This window comes from Gavialis gangeticus, unplaced genomic scaffold, assembly GCF_001723915.1.
Source record: "Gavialis gangeticus isolate Ggan-Ray unplaced genomic scaffold, GavGan_comp1, whole genome shotgun sequence".
NCBI lineage: Eukaryota > Metazoa > Chordata > Crocodylia > Gavialidae > Gavialis > Gavialis gangeticus.
The window spans coordinates 30112837-30134200 of NW_017729031.1; the positions used below are offsets into that span (position 1 = coordinate 30112837).

A 21364-nucleotide genomic window follows, 5' to 3' on the forward strand; every position below is an offset into this window, starting at 1 on the left:
CGCGGGGGGACGGGGGGGTTGGGGGGGGGGGTGGCTGCAGGGCGCACCATGGGAAACCAGCGTGGGTGCACATAATTGCGGGGTGGGACCCCCCCCCCCATGCCTGCTCCCCATGCGGCACCCTGAGGCTGCACACCATGCCCCCAGTGCACACCCTATGCCACACTCCAGGGCTGTGTCCCATGCCACGCAGCCAGCAAGTGCTCCCCCCACTATGGTTGCTCCTCATGCCATGCCCCTTGGCTGTGTGCCACCCACCCTGGGGCCGCTCCCCGTGCCACATGGCTGGCAGGTGGCAGGTGCTCTGTGATTACCCTGTGCACTCCTGTGGCACCAGTGTCTCCTTGTCTTGGGATGACTGTGTGGAATTTCATTATGTAGGAGATCAGACTAAATGAAACAGAGTTCTTTCTTGCCTTAAAACCCATGCATCTCAAACTTTTAAAAGCTGAACTTGGTGGTGGTGGTAGCAGCAGTAGTGATAATAATAAAGGCACGTGTGAAGTAAGACACGGTTGGTTTCATCTTCCTCAACCATCACCATGCCTTTTGGCCTACCATCTGATTGCACCTGACAAATTGTAGTATTTATGAAACTACCCCTCAAGGCATACTCTGTATTATGAACTCTAAAGTTTGAGACTCCTGGCTAGAGCGCCATTAGGAGCAGAAGTTTTTTTTTGTTTTATTAAATGTTATTTAAATCCTGAATATTTATATTGACAACATAAGCCTGCTTATTGCTTGTTCAATAGAAACTCCGTGACCCCTGTTTATACGCCAGTTATATTGATTGTGTTACCTAGTAAAAGGCTTCTCGAGACCACAGCCTTATAAACTGTTTAAATGACTGCCCTTAATTAAAACTTCTAGAAACCATAACAATTTCTCAGCCTTTGTATGAGGCCAGCTGAAGGTTTCCTGTAATACACTGCAACTTCTGAATTGTCCTCTAAGGGCTCCCTTGGGAATCAGGGATCATTACCATTAAATAGGTTTTGCAGTAAAGATTATTTAAGCCAAAGCAGGGAAACCACACAAGCTGACGTCGACTGTAATTTAATACCCAGCCCAGTCGGAGTTGAAGAGGGGCCGAAGGAAGCAGCGTACACGCAGAATTGTCAGAAAACGCAAAGTGAAACTAATGAACCGTCAGGTGGGAAGAAATCATCATGACTGTCAGGACAGGGGCATTTATTTAAATTGCTTTTCTGGGGGTGTGGGAGGAAGGGCACAGAAGCCAAGGTGCCCAATTAAGAGCCACTCTTGCCCTTGCAGCTTTGCGCAATAAGAAGCTAAAAGAACTTTCACCTCCATGAGGCAGTGACCACGGCATTCAGAAACTCTTATCTCCTATCAGTGCCTTTGTTCACTGATAACACTCTTCTTGCCTCAGCCTTAATTCCTTCCTTCTCCTTCAAATCTCCTTACTCAGAGAAAGCTGCCAATATGCTGGCATGTGACCGCCTATCAGCTGTGCGTTCCTGCTGGTTGCATGTTCTGCCCCGGGTCTCTTGCCCTTAGGCTCTGCAGGCTTGAAGAGGCAGAAATCCATGCCAGACAGACAGTCACAGGGCTGTGGCCTTTCAGGGCTCATCGTGGTCTGTTACTGGGATTCCTGACAGTACCAGTGTAAAAGACACTTTTTGTAAGCATCAGAGTCAGCTTTAGAGTCAGAAAATGCAAAAGATTTCAGCATCAAATTAATTTAGCCATGTGAAACACATGGAGCACTTGGATTACTGGCGTGCACAGACAGATCTGGGATTTACTAAAGGGGGTGCAGCACACCACCCCTCAGAAGGCATAGGGGAAAGGCATGGCTGGAAACCCTGGGGCAGTGGAGGATGCCAGGAAGCTGGGCCAGGAGCAGATGCATCTGCCTGCCATAGCCACTGTCCCCAGCTGACCCAGAAGGCAGGGGGAGCTTCAGAGCCTCTCCTGCCTCGCTCTAGCTGGGGACTGCAGGGAGCAGCTGTGCAGGGTGCCAGGTTCAGCTGGGGACAACGACAGCAGCACTCAGGTTACCCCTACTTGCTCCTTACCCACCCTTCCCCCCTGGCTGGAAGGAGGAACATGTGCACTGCTGCCACTGTCCCCGGTGCAGCCTGGCTCCTTGCACAATTACCCATGGATGCAGACGGGCAGGAGTGGCTCTGGGGGCCCTGTGCTTGCAGTAGTAGCAGGTGTGTTCCTTCTTCCAGCGCCTGTCCTTGGCTAGCGGGAGACACCCGAGGCAGAGGAGGCAGGAAGCAGGAGAAGGAAAACCACCCTCTGCTACTGCAGTCCCCCACTGAGCTTAGCACCCTGAACAGTTGCAGCCCATGGCTGGAGCAGGGCAGGAGTGGCTCTGGCATTGCCCCTGCACCCCGGTCAGCCAGGGTCTGTGGGAGTGGTGGCAGAAGGGGAGTTGCAACCACGCTACTGTGCCCCCTGGACCCACCATAGCTGGTATGAAACTAAATATAAAATTCAGCGGACACCTAGTTAAACCTTTTGCACTTGAAAGTACAGCTTCCGCTGAGTTTAACAGAAGTTGCATGGGCATCTAATCAGTTAGTGCAGAATGCTACGCCATGGATCCAAAACAATTCTTTAGGTTTTGTGGTGGACTCTTGTCTTCCCAGAGTGAGTTGCTTAAAATTACTGAGAGAATCCTAAATTGTTATTCCAGAATTGTAAATTATTTGCAATTTTTGGTGTTACATTAAAAACACCAAGCAACTTGACAAGACCCCAGTGCACTCCATAGTGAATTGTATTTCATCTAAATGCAGCCTTAGCTAAACTAATCCTCAGCGTCACTCCGTCGTGACTGAGCGAGCGCCACCATGGATGAGTTTGCCCTATTGTGTTCGATGTGCTTTTGCTGGGGTATTAAGTTACTTTTCCAGCCACACAGCTTTTTCCTCCAATTCAACAATTATTAGTTTAATACCTTAGAGCTCAGATGCAGAGCAAAACAGACAGCAATAAAAACCACTGGTTTCCTGTGACGTGCCATGTGGGAGAGTACAAACAGAATTTCAATCTTAGTGGGTAATATTTCTCTCTCTTCCTGGGGATGCTATTTGGAGTGGGAAAACCCAGGAATTTAAGTACAGTACCAAAAGCTGTGGGGACAGTTCCTTTAACACATGGTCACCGCAAATTTCTGGTAGAGAGTTAACCCTGGAAACCATGCACCTCTTTACAAAGGGATCATTTCAAAATTTCAAGCACTGCTGGAATATTAGAAATAAAGAACATCCAAGCCTGTGTGGGGAGTCTATGCTGTCTAGTCACAAAAAGTGCATGGTGCATCTTCAAAAAGTAAGCAAGCGGGAGTGAGAGGGCAAGGAAAGGCTGACGGTGTAGTAGTGGGGCTGGGAATTTGGGGGTAGGGCATGCAGGGGAGGGGCTCACATGCTGCTGGGTCCTGATCCTAGCCATGGTGAGCCACATGATCTGGATCTGGTCCACAAGGATGGGCCAACTTGACAGCCCTGATCTAGATCTACTGACCAACAGCAACAGAAATCTGTAGAGAAACTGAGCAAAAAACTTTTGGGGATTCTTAGCTGTTATCTGCTCTATGCTATGTGGCCTCTCCCATTTCCTTTCTGCTAGCTTTTTGGTATTACCTTTATTATTATCTTCAAAGAAATAACACAACCATAATGCAGATTCCAGACACAGCACAACTGGAATCCAAGTTGCTCCTTGGCAGCTGGTAAGGGTCAGAGGTTGCCTGAGTGCATCCTCATTTATCAGCTTGTTTTTACATTTGCAACGGTCTTCAGTGAAGCTGGAGGGTTATTAAAAATAATGCTTATTATTATGTGATCACTTGTACTGACAGTAGACAAAACATCCTAGGAAATTCACCAAATCCAGAAACTACTTTTTCTTCCCCAGTTGATGGATGATGGAAATTATATTTTGAAGCTTTCCATTTTTAAAGGACATTAGCCAGCAACTTGACTCCACACACAATGTGATTTATATAAAACGGTACAAAATATGAGGAGCATAATAAAATTATCTGCCATTTCCCACCAAGAGGATGCAATTACTTTTTAATATTTGACCGAAGACTGCTAATTTATGTCACAGATGGTCAATTTACTGCTAAAAGACACTAGGTTTTAAGTGCAGAGACTTTCTGTCCTTGAAATTATATGGTCTGTAAAGGCAATGAATCATACATCCTGTTAACTCCAAGACTTCAACAGTTATCCTACTACTCCAGTGGACTATGTAGGCTATGTATTCAAAACAGGTGGCTAGAGTGTGGGTGACAGGCCAGCATATATGTCTGTGTTGCAATTGCTAGATAGGCCAGAAATTGAATCATTTGCCCAAACTCTGCCCCAAACTTTGGAGACTTGGAAAAAATGGATCCTGAACCCAAGCACCCCCAAGCTAACTGGGAAGCATAAGTGGTCTCGATCTGAAAGCCTCTACCTGTCCATCTACGGGGCAACTTCATGGCAGGTTCTATACACATAGTAAGAGACCAAAGGGTAAGGGGAACCAGAGAAATTAAAAGTTTAAGCCAAGTAGCAAGCCTGGGTTGATCCCCAGGTTTCTCAAGCCCCAGTCTAAGTCCCTTTTCATTTGCTTATAACATTTTAGAATTTTTCTGCTCCTCTTTAATGTAAATCCAAGAACGCAGTGATTCCCAATCTGTAGTCCACATGGCTAACTGGTCTGTGGCTGGCCCATAGACTGCACCAGGCCCCTGTTCAAAATAGCACGACTATGTGGCACACCTCCTGCCTTTATACTGCTTTCAGTTAAAAGTCTGAGGACTGGAGTGCCAGTGGTCCATGAAAAATTGTGAGAGCTGTCAGTGGTCTGTTGGCTTAAAAAGCCCAGAAATTACTTTAGTAATATGCAGTTGCATTTTCATACCAACGATGCTTGACTGGATTTTCCTTTAGGTACAGTAAAATTGTCAATCCATTGTCTAATCAGTTTGTCCAATTGTGGTGCATTGTCCATTGAAGGCCCATAAAGAGTTGGCTCCATTTCTGGTACTGACTTTCCTCTTTGATTCCAGATGCTTAAACCTATTACAGATAGCAACAAATAGATTGGCTATCATTTTTTTCCTGTACAATTGGTTGCTATAGTAGCTGTGAAGGAAGTAAAAGGGGCTGGAGATTGCTCACCCTCTCCTGCAGGGATGGTAGCGCCAGCAGCATCGAGGGGAGGATGAGAGCCCCGTTTTGCGAGTTCCTGCTCCTTCCAGATTGGAGCTTGCCAAAGGGCCAATGAGATATGCAGTGGTCCAGGGCAACCAGAGGGGGGAGAAGAGGTGTGGAGAAACTGTGCAGAGCTGTGCCATGTAGCAAAACTGCAGAGAATAATGCTGGGACTGGGGAAGTGAGAAAGCTCAAGTCTGGGAGCTCGGAGGAGCGCCTGGCATCCCACACTGTTGTCTGGGAGAAGCAGTGGCAACAGATGGTCCTGGGGACTTTCTCCAAACCAGGTAGACAGAGGGGAAGGAGGAGAGTGAAAGGACCTGACCGTGATCGAGCAGGGATGTTTTGTGTGACTTGATGGACGTCTATTCAACAGACTGCTAGGAAGGAGGTTAATCCAAAGTGATGCCAGAGAAGCTGATTGTCTTAATTGAGTCTTGTAAGGAACTGCCCAGGAGCTAATTGAGGCTCAGACTTCACCAGAGGAATGGGCTGGGAGTTAAAGGACTATATGTTTTTTGGGGGTTTAATTGCTTGATTTGAAGAGTTGCGGCAAAGCTGTCCGACTCAATTGATTCATACAAGAAAACCACCAGGGATGCATTGTAGCACCGATCCATTTTTCTTAGGAAATGCCTAAAAATTAATTTGGACTGCACTGTTAAATCATGGGTGGCTGTTTGAGTATAACTTTGTGGTTTTGATTTTGTCTAAATTAGTGGGTCTCACCATTTTTTGTACTAGGACACATTTGTAAACATCGATGGCCAGTCCCAGCTCAGTACCCCTCACTCCCAACCTGCTCCCTGCCACCCGGCTCCAACCCCCCAGTGTGTGGGGCAGGGTGGGGTGTGTATGGGGCAAAAAGGTCTCCAAGTTTGTTTACAACCCTTTCATATATTCTTGCCACAGGTTGAGAAATGCTGGTCTAAAAGGACCACAGAAGAATTAATTGGACCCAGTGATTTTGATTAGGGGCTGCTGGAGGGGCAGAATAACTGGACTCTTTTTTTTTTTTTTTATTTATTCAGTGAAGTGCAGGAAGGCTGGCTGGGTTGACTGACGTTACCTGTTGAAAGACCACAGATGCCACTGAACTGACCCAGAACCAGTTGTCCTGGTTCAAGTAAGACCGACATATGTCGAAGGCCATTTCTGGAAACTATATGCCCTACTGACCCAGGTGTGATGGAAGCAACACAGGGTGACTGCCGTTGCATCTGCTCTGCTGAGAACGGGTTGAGGTGAGGGTGGGGTGTGAAGGGAGGAAGGACCTCCACGGAAAGAATTGGCCCAGGTGAGTCCGGAAGACAATCGCTCAACCTGCAATCCACCTTGCAACTAACCTCTATTAACATCAGGCGTGGCAGGTGAGAAGCAGGTAATCTAGGCTGGGTGATTTTTAAAATATTATCAGACTCCTCACAGCTCACCCCAACAAGGCGTCAGGCTGCGGAGAACTGCGGCTGTATAGTATCCCCGCTCGACAGTAGCCACATGGATATTCTGTAGTTGTGAACTAGGGACCATAACTTTAAAAAGCTGGAGATCCACTGAGGTATTGAAACAACACTGACAATTCAGAATTAAGCTAACAAGTACCTATCTGGTTTGGTATAAAATGTAGGAGTTTTGGATAGACTCTTATAGACTGCAAGTACCACACAGAACCTAAGCTGCTCAACAGAAATTAAACCAGAAAAAGAGGAACATTTTTTCTCATTAATAATTGGTCCACTTTTTCAAGTATACACTTCAAAATACAAGTATTATTACAGAGGCCAGACTGATTTCTCTCCTCTCCATTCCCCAGTATAAATTGCCTCAGCTCTACATAGGAGTAAGCAAATTTATTACAGTGATAATCAGCAGCACCCTCTAGCGAATGCAAGGAAAAGGACGTTCTATAGCAAAGCAAAGCTGATGCAGAACAGCTGATGAACTATATTAGAGAAGCAGTGGTCAGAGTGAAGAAAATACAAGTGAAACAGTCCGGGCTTGTTGGGCAATTTAGAGAGTCCCTGAAGGACTCCTGGGGGCTTGAACGCTAAACAATCTTTACAACCAGTATAACTGACAACAAAATAGATTTCTGACCCTCTCGGCCATAATTACAAAATGGAGTATGAGGAAAGGTCTAAAATTGAGAAAGACCAGTGGAAAGGATGGGATCCAGAAGGACCTCCTTGCCGTTCCCTCGCCTTCAATTTTGAGGGTGATCCGACATGGGTCTTTTTTAGTTCAAACTCATCTTTAATAAAAAACATTGCTCAAAATCTTTAGTTCAAAACAGGAGTTTGCTCTGATTGCTCTTTTATTTCCTTCTGCCTTTATTCAAAGTTCCTATTGATGGCAGCGGGATGTCATGGAAGAAGGGCAAAAAAGAGTCCCAGGTCCCCGAGGGTAATGAAGAGCCCCAGGTACCTGAGTTTTCTATGAGAAAAAACTCAGGGACCTGGTGGGCAAGATCCCTTGGGAGGCAAGTCCAAGGGGTAAAGGAGTCCAGGAGAGCTGTCTCTACTTCAAAGAGTCTCTCTTAAGTGTGGAGGAGCAAGCTATTCTCATGAGACAGAAAAATGGTAAGTGCAATATGAGACCAGTCTGGCTGGGTTGCAATCTCTTCAAGGAGCTGAAACTCAATAAGGAACCCTATAAAAAAGTGGAAACTTGGTCATAGTACCAGGGAAGAGTATAGGAGTATTGCATGGCCATGCAGGGAGAAAATTAGGAAGTCCAAGGCACAATTTGAGATGCAGCTGGTAAGGGACATACAAGGCAATAGAAAGGGATTCTACAGTTATGTAAAAAGTAAGAAGAGCAGAGAATCCATAGGTCCATTATGGAAGGCCAAAGCCAGTCTGGTCACGGATGATGCAGAGAAGACTGAAATATTTAACGCCTTTTTTTCTTCCATTTTCACACATGGCACGGGAGCAGCGGGGATCACCCCCTGCTGGCAGGAACCGGTTAGTCCAGGGAGTTTTCTTGTTTGTTTTTTTTTCTCTTAAAATCAGATTTGGACAAATTGATTCGGAACAGTGATTCAAATCATTGAATCAAATCACTGTTCCCCAAATTGGCCAAATCCAAAGTGAATACTACCCACTTTGCTCTGCCCCACCCCCCCAATTAGACCTGTGCAATGGACATGACATGCCTTGACTTTAGCAAGACAAGGCTCCTTGGGTAAATGTGATCTCTTTCATTCGACCAACTAAATAGTTGGAAAAAATTGTTCTTTGCAAAGTTTTGGGCACAAACACTTTTCTTTAAGCATAGGGAGACTCCTTATCTATGCCTGAAGAAAGGTATTTTGCCCAAAAGCTTGCAAAGAACAAATTTTCCAACTATTTAGTTGGTCTAATGAAAGATATCACATTTACCCAAAAAGCCTTGTCTGCCTATGTCCTTAGAGCAACACGACTACAACCAACACCCCCAAAACATGGAAGATATTGACTTTAGCAAGGCTTTTGACATTGTGTCCCATGACATCCTCATTAACAAGCTAAAGAGATAGACTAGATGAACATACTATAAAGGTGGATACATAACTAGCTGGATCATCCTTCTCAGCAATTACTCCTCAATGGCTCAATGTCTAGCTGGGAGGAGGTATCAAGTAAGGTTCTCCAAGTGTCTGTCGGTGGTCTGGTAATCATCTTCATTAATGATTTCGATGACGGGATAAAGTGCACACTTAGCAAGTTCGCAGATGACACCAAGTTGGGTGGAATTATGGACACTTTGGAGGGCAGGGCTAGGATCCAGAATGACCTGGATAAATGGCTCGTATCCCATCAGATTAGATTCAACAAGGATGTGGGCGAAGTCCTGCACACGGGAAGGAATAACTACATGCACAAATACAGACTGGGGAATCTGGCATAGTTGCAGCACTGCAGAGAAGGACCTGGGGGTTATGATAGACTGTCAGCTGAACAGGAGCCAAGAGTGTACTTTTGTTCTAGAAAAAGCCAACAGCATCTTGCGTTGTAGTACGAAGAGTGTCTCTTGCAAATCAAGGGATGCAATTCTTCTGCTTCATTCAGCACTGGTGAGGCCTCACCTGGAGTACTGTGTTCAGTTTTGGGCCACACACTTCAAGAAAGGTATGGACAGATTGGAAAGAGTCCAGTGTGGGGCAATAAAAATGATTAGGGTCCTCAGAGGCTGAAACAGCTAGGGTTATTTAGCCTGGAGAAGAGAAAACTGAGGGGAGATTTGATCATTTGTCAAAGACCTAGTCATCAAAGGCTGATTACAGGGAAGATGGAGATGGGCTTTCCTCTGTGGCTGTAGGGGACAGGACTAGGAGCAACAGCCTTAAGCTGCAGCAGGGCAGGAACTTTCTGACTATGAGAGTGGTCAGGTATTGGAACAAGATACCTAGAGAAGCTACGGCACATCCATGCAGGTAGTCCCCAACTTAAGACCTTTCGAGTTACAATGAACAGCACTTACGACGTTTATAAACTGACACCCTGTTTCGACTCGACAACGCTTGATCCGATGCCACGCCATGCCAAACAAGTTCGCTGCATCATCCATCTCCCTGGAGAACGTCTGTCCAAACGTCCTTGGACACTTTCTTTAAGAAAGCAGACAAAACTCCAGAAGAACCTGCGGCCAAGACCCCTGAGAAGACTCCAGCCAAGAGCCCTTCAAAAAGTCCAAAGTCACCTCCAAGAAGTCCTTCCAAATCAGTATGATTGCCATTTACAATATGAATGCATTAGTGTAGTTATATTACTCATCTATAATTGATTGAGTACAAAATTCTGGGTTATTTTTGGTGAAAATAGGGTATCAGGCCTGGGTTCAGGAACGAATCCCACATTTATAACATTGTTTCCTATGGGAAAAATCAGTTCTGAGTTATGATGTTTTGACTTAAGACACGGTTTTCAGGAACCAACTGTGTCATAAATCTGAGGCCTGCCTGTACTTGAAAACTTTCAAGAGTAGGTTAGACACTTGGCTGGAAAGATTTAGTCAGGGATGATCCTGCTTTGAGCAGAGGGCTGCACTAGATGAACATGTAATGTCCCTTCCAACCCTATTGTCCTATGATCCTACAACAAACAGAATAACTCCAAGCTTGTGCTGCTAAAACAAGAACAGATCAAATTCTATGTCTTAAGGAAAATATTTAAAACAAAACAGCCAGGGCAGGCTGGTGTGTTAGGAGTCAGGCATAGCATGAAAGAAGCCTCTTCTTCCTCACTTCCTTAGGTGACCCTGTATGATGGAAGTCTCTTCTCCCACTCAATGGTCTGCTGAAAAGGGACCCGACTACTATATTGACCAGGGAACCACAGGCCCAAATAATCTGCCACTTTGCAGGCATGCTTGATTTTCCAGCATATAAGCTATGTAGTGCAGTGCCTGCTAGTGAGAGTACCATGCTACACCAGACAGAGTTTGGACATGATCTAAAATGACACTGTATCACCTTTAAATAGTGGGCATTTATATCAAAAGGAATATCGCTTTGTATTAAAATTAACTATGTGCAAAAGTTACGAGGACAGCCTCTGTCCCTTGGTTTCACAGCGTAAATGGTTATGAGGGAACCTCTCCCACCCAAGCGCACCCCTGAATGAACTGTCATTTCAACTTCCTCCTAAAGCATAGGTATAAGCCATTTCTAGAGGCAAGATTAAGTTGAACTTCAAACGTCTACTTTCACATGACAATTCCTGTACTCTGATCATCCTTTTCCAAGAAACTGTATTTGACTCAACATTTTGCCCTGGGGGACTGTTAAATTGTCACATCGCGGGAAATCTGCGGAGCCGACGGAGCTTCAGCTTGAGACAAGTAATAATCCAATATTCCTAGAGCCAAACTTGGCGTCACCAGGACTCGCCTAGAAATTTCTGAGCAGCGCACCCATGAAAGACGGGGTTCATGTGCAGCTATCCACAGAGAGATCAACAGGCAGGAATATAAGAAAGAAAACTTGCTTGCTGGATGCTGCAGTGCACTGTAATGCAATACCTAATAGTGTACCATAATGCAATACCTAATGTAATACTCCTAATCTTGACTTTCACTCCCCATAGACTATTAGGTATTATAAGTGGTCCCATGAGCTATTCAGAAGACAGATTTTCCTAGCTGTATAGAAAGGGCTAGTATATACTTTTTTTCTACCAGTTTCTCACACTAAAAGCCATCTCTGCACAGGCAAGAGATAAATGCACAGAAAAACAGTGACTTAAGGAAGTCTGGTGGAGCTACGGTGATTTACAAGGAACTTGTGTCAGAACGCCTTAATGACCGACATGTAATGTATACACACCCGTTCCTTAGCGCAGGTATATTACAATTGATATTGGCTGCCAAGATGAAAACTGTGAGTGACCTCTGCTTAATGTCATCCGGGGGCGCAATCCTCCCAATTTCAGCCTACCTTTTCCTGAAGGGAAGAAGCAGTCCATCTCCACGCTGCTCCGGGAGTGGGAGATGCAGAGAGTGCTGCTGGGGACGAGACCTTCCTGAGGCGGGCTCCGCTCCGTCGTCCGTACCAAACACCAGCCCGGCCTTTCACTCGGTCTCTCTAGTAACTCCACGGTCTGTCCCACTTGGATGCTCAGCTCGCTGCTATGGCTGGCAGTGAAGTCTTGTAGCACCACGGTGAGTTCACAGCCTCCAGACAGCTGCCAGGTGAAGCAGGGGAGGAAAAGAAATAGTGAAAAAGTTAAAGGCGGCAGAAGGCAACAGCACTGTCTTCTACGGTGCAAATGCATTGGCAATCCTACATGTCTGCTAGACAGGAATTCACTCCCAGTTCCCCAAAAGTAGGTTAATGATTTTCTACATCTAAGTTTAACTAGCCGTGCCTCCACTTTCCTTTCTTTCCTATGGACTTTACCAACCTGCGGCAAGAAATTCAAAGCCGCCCACTGGTTAACTCTTAGATTGCTGACCCCTTCCTGGGCGTAGGTTCTGGCTGGCATCCATTACAACACTTAATTTTCTTGCTTTCCTTCCTTTAGTGACTTGAAGCAAAGCAAGTATTGGAGTTCAAAATTCCCCTGTTTTCTGAGCCATCTTAGAGTAAGCTCCAACTCTCCCACCTGCAGTCAGGATTGCAGCTGGGTTCCCGTGCACCATCAGGAGGGATTTCAATAAGGGAACACATGCAAAATACTGCACACGTGAAGCTGGCGCTGATTTTTGCCAAGAGGACGTGGTCCAGGGACCTCTGCAATGACTGGGGTGTCCTGACTCGGGAGATAAAACTTTCTCCTGTGGAAAGTTCTGTTTCGAAGAACAGGGGCGTCCTTTGGCAAATAACAAACACCAGAGTAATTACATATGCTCTGCCAGGACCCTGGCCTAAGAATAAATGCATCATCCTGTTTCTACTAGTCTTGCTGGAAAAATTGAGTGTGTTTCTTCATTTACTCATATTTCTGTTGCTCACGATGAATTACAAAGGTCTTGACAAACAAGTGCCAGTACAGGCTTTTTACCACACTATTAAAGTTTTCTGCCTGGCTGCTCATGGATAGGCCAGAAACACAAGGGGGGGGTGAGGGGATGGGGAAAGGAAGTTTCAAAAAAAAGTTTTAAAAATCACTGTAAATCCAAGTGATTTGGGCCTGATCCTATAAGGTACTCCAGTGAAGCTAATGATGTTGACAGTAATGATCCACTCAAGGAGTTGCTAGCACCTTGCAGTACTGGGTTCGCTCTCACTATGCATCCAAAATTAGAGCACTGTGGACACGTCTACAGTGCACTGGAGACTGCAAGGGAGCACAGCCATGAAAATATGCCTTATCCATTCACTGGTACTCTGGGTGCCCCCTGCTGAATAAAGTTATGTGGCTGCTCTCTTGAGATGCCCCCCAAAAAAGAACTGATGGTTTAGCTGTCTTCTTGAGACTGAGATCTATCAATGGCATCCTTTTAAAGTCTATTATCCAAGGCTCCTCAACTCTACAGGCTTCATTCCATGAAACTGAACCCAATGGAATAATTTCTCTTGAACCAATAATCCTTGTGTCTCTTAAACTTTGCCAAGTTGTGGGGTACCTGACCCACAACTGTGACATTTTCATCTATAGTGGACACCTTCATCTCAGCTGTCCTGGGCCTCGAGGTCAGAGGAAACATTTTATCTGTAAGCTGGGTTTGTTTTTTAAATAAAATGATACTCATTTGAAGTCACTCAGGTGTTTAAATCCTGGTAGAGAGGACTCAGAGCGCAGCTGGAGTGGTTGCAAGGAAGTAATATTTTAATTTAGCATATATGAGCTCATACCTGTGTTGTTTATCATGTGATTTCACCATTTATCATAGTGAGCATACACATATACATGTGGTACAGTAATGATAACATGAAGCAGCAGGATTGGGTTGCTGTAGAATAATCTGATTTTTTTATTTTTTTTTTTAAAGACTTCCTGGTCTGGAGTCCTGAGAGGTTTAATACACAGGAAATCAGGCATGTAAATACTTTTAGTACCCTTTTCAAAAAGGGGGGAATTTGGCTTCTCCTTTGTGGTGAGAATCTGCACCTACAACCAGATCCATGGGTGTAAAACTGAGTCGTTGAACCCATCACTTACTGCTTTGTGCCCCAATCTGCACATGGAAAATAGAAGGTTCCTCATTTCTCATGAGTGTTGGTGATAGCTGTGTTGGTCTAAGGACACAGGCAGACAAAATTCTTTGGGTAAATGTGATGTCTTTTATTAGATCAACTAAATAGTTGGAAAAAATTGTTCTTTACAAGCTTTTGGACACAAACACCCTTCTTCAGGCAGAGGGAGAGTCTCATAGAGGGAGGGCAAACACCACCAGTACTATATACACAACTTTGTAACCTCATACTTGATGAAACCGAGAAAACTAGTCAACCCTCCAATATTATCACTCTCTCCACACTTGTACTTACCAAAGGTGAAACATCTGTCTTCTCTAAAGCCCTTAATTTCTGTCCAGATAAATACCCTAATAATATACTACAATGTGGAGAACCAGAATAATTTTTCCGACACAAACACCAGTAGACTCTCCCCATACCTGAAGAAGGGTGCTTGTGCCGGAAAGGTTGTAGAGAACATTTTTCTAATTATTTAGTTGGTCTAATGAAAGATTCACCCAAAGAGCCTCGACCGTCTCAGTTCTCATGTTTTTTCTCCCTTCCAAAGAAGGCCCCCTTCCCCTGACCCCCATTCTTCTCTCTCTACCACTTCCCTTGGAGAGACAAATCAAACCTTTCCTTCTTTTAATGCAAATCACTGGCAGAAGCAGCCTGGATGTCTCCGTTTCTCTTTTGGAAAAATAATCACATAATCTCTGTGCTCTGCACTGACATGCCACTAGGTGTCCATGTTTGCCATCATACAGCAAGCCAGCTGGCTGTAAGGAATTCACTTGCCCTTAGCTTCAGTAGTTTTTTCTCAACTGGGATGTATGCACGACTCACTGAGTATCACGCTAATGACGGTCATCTCAGACAAATGGGGAACACATCAAAGAAATGAGTGGATGCATGCTCCCCCCGATGACAGCCGAGCACCAGCCATGTCCAGTAATAAAAGGTGGCAGGTACTACAAGCCAGGGACAGGCTTTGTTCAGGCAGGTGATTTGATTGTTTGAGAAATATGTCCTTTTTTATTGTTAAACCACAAGAAGAGAAACCACGCTGGCAGCTCTTCAGGGAAAGTGCTGTGGGAGATGCTGTTTCAGAAAGTCCAAAAAGAGTACAGCGAGGACAGGGAACATTAATCTGCAAAGTGCTGCTCTGAATATCAGACATGTTCCCAACAATTACTTCTGAGGTGGGACCTCATACAACAGGCGGATGAACGGCGAGCATAAAAATCAATGGATAAGATGGCTTTGTCAATACCTTGTTCAACTGCTCGGGTTCTGTGATAACTAAGGGTGCTTCAGCCACGATGGCTCTTCTAAACACTGCCACACAAGAGGGATCTGCAGGGACCCTGTCATTACCTAGGGACTTATTGTTTCTCTTAGTTGTTAAAAATAGTCATTCAAAGCAATAGGCTAAATTGAGAGCAAAGGATTTCCTTGCAAATCCAGTGAATGCATTGGTAGACAGAGCCTGAGAACTACCATCTGAAAGGCATCTGGGCCTGGGGAGAGGGGAGATGATCTCTGGTTATCTCACACTAGTTGTGGTGGCAGCTCATTTCAATCACTGCTCAGCAAGAGGGGTCAGCAGGAGTAAAAACAGATGTTGCTAGATGAGGTGGATCAGGTGTGCTGGGACACGTCCTGGCACAGCTGATCTGCTCCACTGAATGAAATGCATGTTGCCCATTGATCCTGTGGGACAACAGGCGACATGGTCCCCCTTTCACAAATGTGACCTCTGCAATATTTTAGGCACGTCTCTATAAGCAGGGAAAGCTGACTGGTGGTCCCACCCCAGGACTGGTGTGGTCTTGCTCTGGGGTGATCCTGAGGCTGGGAGGAAGTTTGACACCGGTGCGGTCCCAGGGCTGGGACTAACCAATCGGCCGACTGGCGGTCTCAGCCCTGGGGCTACACTGGAGTATTGACAGGTGCCCGGGGAATCCCGAATGGGAGGACCAGTTTAGCCTTGGCTGAGATGATCTAGATGGGGATGGTCTTGCTTTGGACTAGATGACCTCCTGAGGTCCCTTCCAACCCTAATTATTCTTTGATTCGATGACCCAGGAGAGTGCTCCTGTGAGTACGGGGGCCAAATCCTGCCTGCCTTGGGAATGGGAGCTCAGGCTGGCCATGCTCTCCTGCCGTAAACCTAAACAAATGACTGCTGTAATAAGGCAGCACAAATTGATGCCACCTATGTATTGGCCATCAATTTTGGGCATTTGTGGTGTGATGAGGGGTATGGATGTCTGTTTGCTTGGCCTGGTTGACACCAATAACTTCAAACTGGTTTATCTTTTTACAGATGCCCAGGTTGTTCCTCAGGTTTTCCATTTTTCCCCTAAAAGGAGGAGAGCTTCTCCCAAAAGAAAGGTACAGGCCTCATCACTTTCAAAAAGAGAATATTCTGTAAGAGAAAGAACTTATCCTTGGCAAGGAAGGTAGACTCCCTTTTGCAGATGCAGACTGTGCATGTAATTAGGTAGAAAGAAGTGCAAACACTCAGATCGGCATCTGCAAAAACAGTCTGTAGGTGCCAATTATAGCCACAAGAGCAAAAGCAATAGTTAATCCCTTTGTACAGGTGACTTGAAGCATTTCCCATCTTTGATTTTCTTCTGTCTTAGAAATTCTGCACTTCAGGAAGAACTTCTACTTATCACATTAGTCCACAGCAAAGAAACCACACCAGAAAGATTGATGGTATGTTAATACTATAATACACCCACCCCTGCAGGCAGAAATGAAGGTTGATTGGATTCATTATGATAAACATCCTCTCACTTCTGTAGTGTTCCTGTAAGCTATTATGTAATACTTTCCTAAGAAGTGCCTTTTTCAGCCATAAGCACGTGACATTCCTCTTCTCTCTCGGTCTGATTTTGGGAAAAAAAAATCACATACATAACATACTACATTACAGTTCATATGAGGAAAGAAAGAAAACATATCATCCTAGAGTCACAGAATAACAGAACTGGAAAGGACCCAAGGAGGACGTCTAGTCCAACCTCCCATCCAAGGCAGGAACATCCCCGTCTAAACCATTCCCAACAAGTAGATAATGTCTCACGGGATATATTTCAGGGTAAATGGTTTAATATTTTTCCTCTATGCCAGGCTCATTATTTTTGTCATAAAACCCATCGTTGCATTTTGTTAATTTCATGTATTAATGACCCGCCTGTCATGTCTGCATGTAGACGCTGTTCCATAGGATCAGCCAGAAATATACATGTAGAGCCCAGCAGGCCAAAGTAGATCCCAAAGTGGAAGAGAAAGAACTGACACAAGGGCAAACCCAACTGTCCACCAGGCAATGAGAGGAATTTCTAATTACTGCCAAAATCAGCAAGAAGTGGGGGAGCAGGAGAAAGAGAGAATAAAATTACCAGGACAAAACAAAGGGACTCCACACAGACAACAGGATAGGACTGTATCAAGCCCTGCTTGTTGCCTCCGGGAAACTGGCCCCACGTGGAGACTCCAAAACCGGGAGTGAAAAAGCCCTGCCACTGCCCTGGTTGGGCCTTCATTGCTTGTATAGCCAAAGCAGGAGTCACAGCAGTGGCTGTTCATGGTGGCCAGGAAACCATCTTCACCATTTTATTTTATTTTTTTCCAGCGGGGCCAGTGACCACAATCGATGCGTTTAATGCTACAGGTTGAGATGCGTCTACAAGGTGGCACTTAGTCCTCCTGCGTGGCTCTCAGAAATAGTTCCCTAGGCCATCAACCCCATTTGAGGAGGCAGTAAGCAGGAACAAGTGATAAGCACTGGCATTTCCTAGCCAAGGATCAGGTGCAGGAAAGAAGGAAGAGGCTGCACAGAGCCAGGCCCAGTCCACTAAGGCAGCACAGACAGCCACCACCAGCTCGTGGATCACGTGGAGTAGTTCTAGCAGCAGAATGACAAGCAGGCATCGAGCAACAGGCCCCCCCGCTATCTGTGTGAAGAGCTGCAGCAATTCTGACCCTGTCCCTCCATGCTACATCATGGGCTCCAATTTAAACACCACAACCTGCCCTAGGGAGTCAGAGCCGTTTGGTGATGTAACTATGAAAACAGAGATGGCAAGAGCTGCAAGTGTCAAGTCCAGATCTCACCATCTGGAAAGGGTTGGTCCCATAGTCCTCTCTACTACTAAGCGCATTTATTCATTACTGATTATTCAGCTCAGCTATCTCTGTTACTAACTAGACATTTTAAAATCTTCATCTGTGCCTGGTATACCAGTAGCATTGGAGAAAAGGCACATCTTTTCCATTCACACCAGTTATGGGAGGTTACCAGACCTCAGATGAACGTTGGAGCTAAGACTTCTTAGCCTTGAGTCACTCCTGATCTTGAGGAGCAGAGCTGGACCGGGGAACCCACAGTGCAGCAGCTTAAAAAAAAAAAATATCACAGCTAAAAAACCCCCAACATAGATACAACTTGATCTGAGCAGGGGAAACTGCTTGCAAAACACTGATGAAAATGATTTACATGAGGTCTTGACCCAACCAAAGAGCTTTGCAACGCTTCATGGCCTGTCCAGGAGCTTTCACTTGGAAACTCCCTGCTAACCGTCTGTCAGCTTTAGAAATGATCCCAAACATGGAAACAGCCTGCTGTGTGGAAACCCAGGCTGCTCCAAACAAAGGAGCCAAAGCTGCTTCCCAAACATAAGGTAATGGTTAGGGTTGCATGAGCACGTGATGATTTCTTCTGAATCATACTTCAGTATGTGCACATGGGAATCAGTAATTTGGGTAGAAGATTAGAAGTGCACAGGAAGAGTGACACAGATGAAGTCTCCAAAGTTCATTTATCATGAAAATTGCAGTTAGAAAAGCCCACTGCCTTGCCAGAGCACAACTGCTCATTGCAGAACATTTTCTGCTGTTTTAGCCACTTAGATTTTAAGACAAGTGGGAATAATTCGCCAGATGGAGAGGAAGAAGCCTAAGTACTTTTAAATTGAGGACAAGTTTGGCTCAGGTAAAATAAGCCTAGGGGTGGTCAGGCAATAGGAGAAGACTTAGCTGGGGTTTGTATCATTTCTAAGTGCCTTTTATTACTAAACTACTTGGCAGGCGTGATGCTAAAAACAGGTTCTGACAGCTATCCTGGTCACGAGGCAGGCACGCCACCCTCCTACAAGTATAGGGATAAAGCCAACCCTCACTGCCTAAACTGTTCAACTCACATGGCACGGCAAGAGCTCCAGTAACATGACTGCTGGCAGACCAGCCCCAAGCCCCGTCAGAAAAGCAGAAAGTCGATGAAAACACTTCCTCGGTTGTTGCTTGCATCAGTGTTAAGGAAATGAATAAATACTCTCTTGGCACATCAGAGCTGTCGTAAAGATGGTATGAACTGGACAACTCCTACTGTGTTGGCAGGATCTAAGTGTTGTGGACTAATTACAGCTCAAACACTCTAGCTCCTCATTGCAGAGTAAGGTACATAATCTAACGCCGCATTGGACTGACTCCAGCCCGTATCTCTGAATTCCCCTGGACTTCGGGATCGGTCAGATTTGCACCCAGGCTCTGCAGCTCAGGTCTGCCTCCAAACTGAAAAGGGCTGGGGGCAGCAGGTGAGAAAGTACTCCCTGCTCTACTGCCACTTCAAATAACTTCTTGGGGGCGTCACACTGGACTACAAACTCTGTAACCCAAGATTTCTTGCCAGAGGTATTTTTGCTACAACAGAACTGCTGTGCCCGTGGCCCATTAAAACTGTCCTTCATCAAGGCATGTGAATGACTGGGCAAGAACTCAGCTGCTTCCCCTGAAGAGAGCATGCGCCATGTAATATTAATCTCTTTCAGAATAAAACGTGGGTAAAACGTTCCAGTCCTGCCCCACCTGTAATTAGGCTAGATGAACACGTGCACAGATGACAAACTCCCATGCTCATCTCATCTGCTTTTTATATTGAATCCATTCCTCGCCCACCGAATCAGTTCACCGCATGGGCGACTGCAGTTTGAATACATTTGTTAGCTCCAAAAGCAAAGCTGTCTGGAAGCAGAATCAGTACTCTGCAGCACATATGGATCTAGGTGGTGCGCAGAATGCATTTCAAAGGGGGGCAATAACTCTTCACCTCAATCTCAAACAAACATCTAATTTACCTCCAAGCAACAGGCAAAGGAAGATGAATTTGCTAGCCGTGGTAAGAACTGCTTGGTCTGTTTAAGTAATCTCGAATATGCAAGCATCATTATAAAAACCCACAGCAGATCCTTGTTATATATATATATTCAGTAGGACAAAGCCCCGCACCGGGTTAAACAAAGTGTTTCTGTGTGCTGCTGTATTGCGTACTAATATACATAGCTAGTTTTCTGTTGCTGTTAGGATTTCTGCCCATCTGGTTTTGGATGACAGCCAGTTTTGGGCAGAAGCATTTGGTCGCCATAATCAAACTACTCGGAAAGGGTGAAAGGAGAAGAGACAGTGAGGATGGGATTTGCATCCATATTGTAACGGGGGCCTACAGGGGCCGATCTCCATGTGGCCCACGCACCTGTTCTTGGGCTAACCGCCCACCTTCTCACCCACCATGCCTTGGTCTTAATTGATTAATTAATAGATGTAATTAGGCAGGAGGCTGCCCATTTTCTGTCCCGCTGCTAGGGGGCGCTATCTGCAGCTCCACTCCTCCCCTACACCGCAGCCCAAGACTCACTGATGACATCATGTTCTCATACGTGCCAGTCCCTCACGATGGGGCCCAGAATCCTAGTGTAGGACCCTACCTGGGTTCCTCCCTTCAGGCAGGCTCTGCCGCCATCATACTGGGCCATATATCTTCCTGCCACTGGTTCCCCTTCAGGTGTGGTCCCCTCACTGGGACCTTCAGCTCACACTAGCCCCGGCCCACCTCCAGGCCAGTCGGGACCCCAGGACCCTGGCTCTTGGGCGTCCCTCTCATTGGGCCTCCTTGCCCTTCTGACCCTCCTGGTCCTGGCCCCCTGCCTGGGCCAGTCAGGGGCAGCTATGGCAGGCCTCGAGGTATGACCTGTACTCTTTTCCCAGGGTCCCCCTCTCTGGGTCCTCCTTTACGGACGTGGGGAAGCTAGGGTTACCTCACACCATGACTGGTGCCTCAGGGTCTCACAGGGGACTCTCACTCTCCGCCTGGGCAACAGATCATGGTACTATTACTGGTGTTATATTCAACCCAAACTCTGCCTCCCCACACTGGAGGACTTACTGGGGTCAGGACTCAGCTCTCTCTGGCTGAGCCCCCTCTCCTTTCACAGGGCTGCACATGCTGCCCCTCTCACGCTGGGGGCTCCACATGCTCATAACGCCCCCCTTACTTGGGGTCTCAGGGCTTCCCTCTACAGGTGGGCTCAGGTGGCCATAGCCGTGCCTGGCCCCAACTCTCCTCTTCAGAGTCTTGAACCCCCGCAGGGCTCAGGCAACCTTGGCCACACCTGGCCTCCAACTCTCCTCCTCGGGGCTTGCACCCCCACAACTACCTCCAGTGTACACAACCCACCCAAAGGTGAGGGCTAGGGGTTAAGGCACCCCAACCCACCTTTCACCA

General features: G+C 46.1%; 1 protein-coding gene across 1 annotated transcript in view; it reads right to left on the reverse strand.

Annotated features, from left to right (window-relative positions):
- KALRN (kalirin, RhoGEF kinase) overlaps window positions 1-21364 on the reverse strand; it is a 721807-nt gene that overhangs the window by 163490 nt on the left and 536953 nt on the right. The window contains exon 33 of the mRNA XM_019522566.1: window positions 11608-11854. Coding sequence (XP_019378111.1) covers window positions 11608-11854 — 247 coding nt within the window. The remainder of the gene's footprint in view (window positions 1-11607; window positions 11855-21364) is intronic.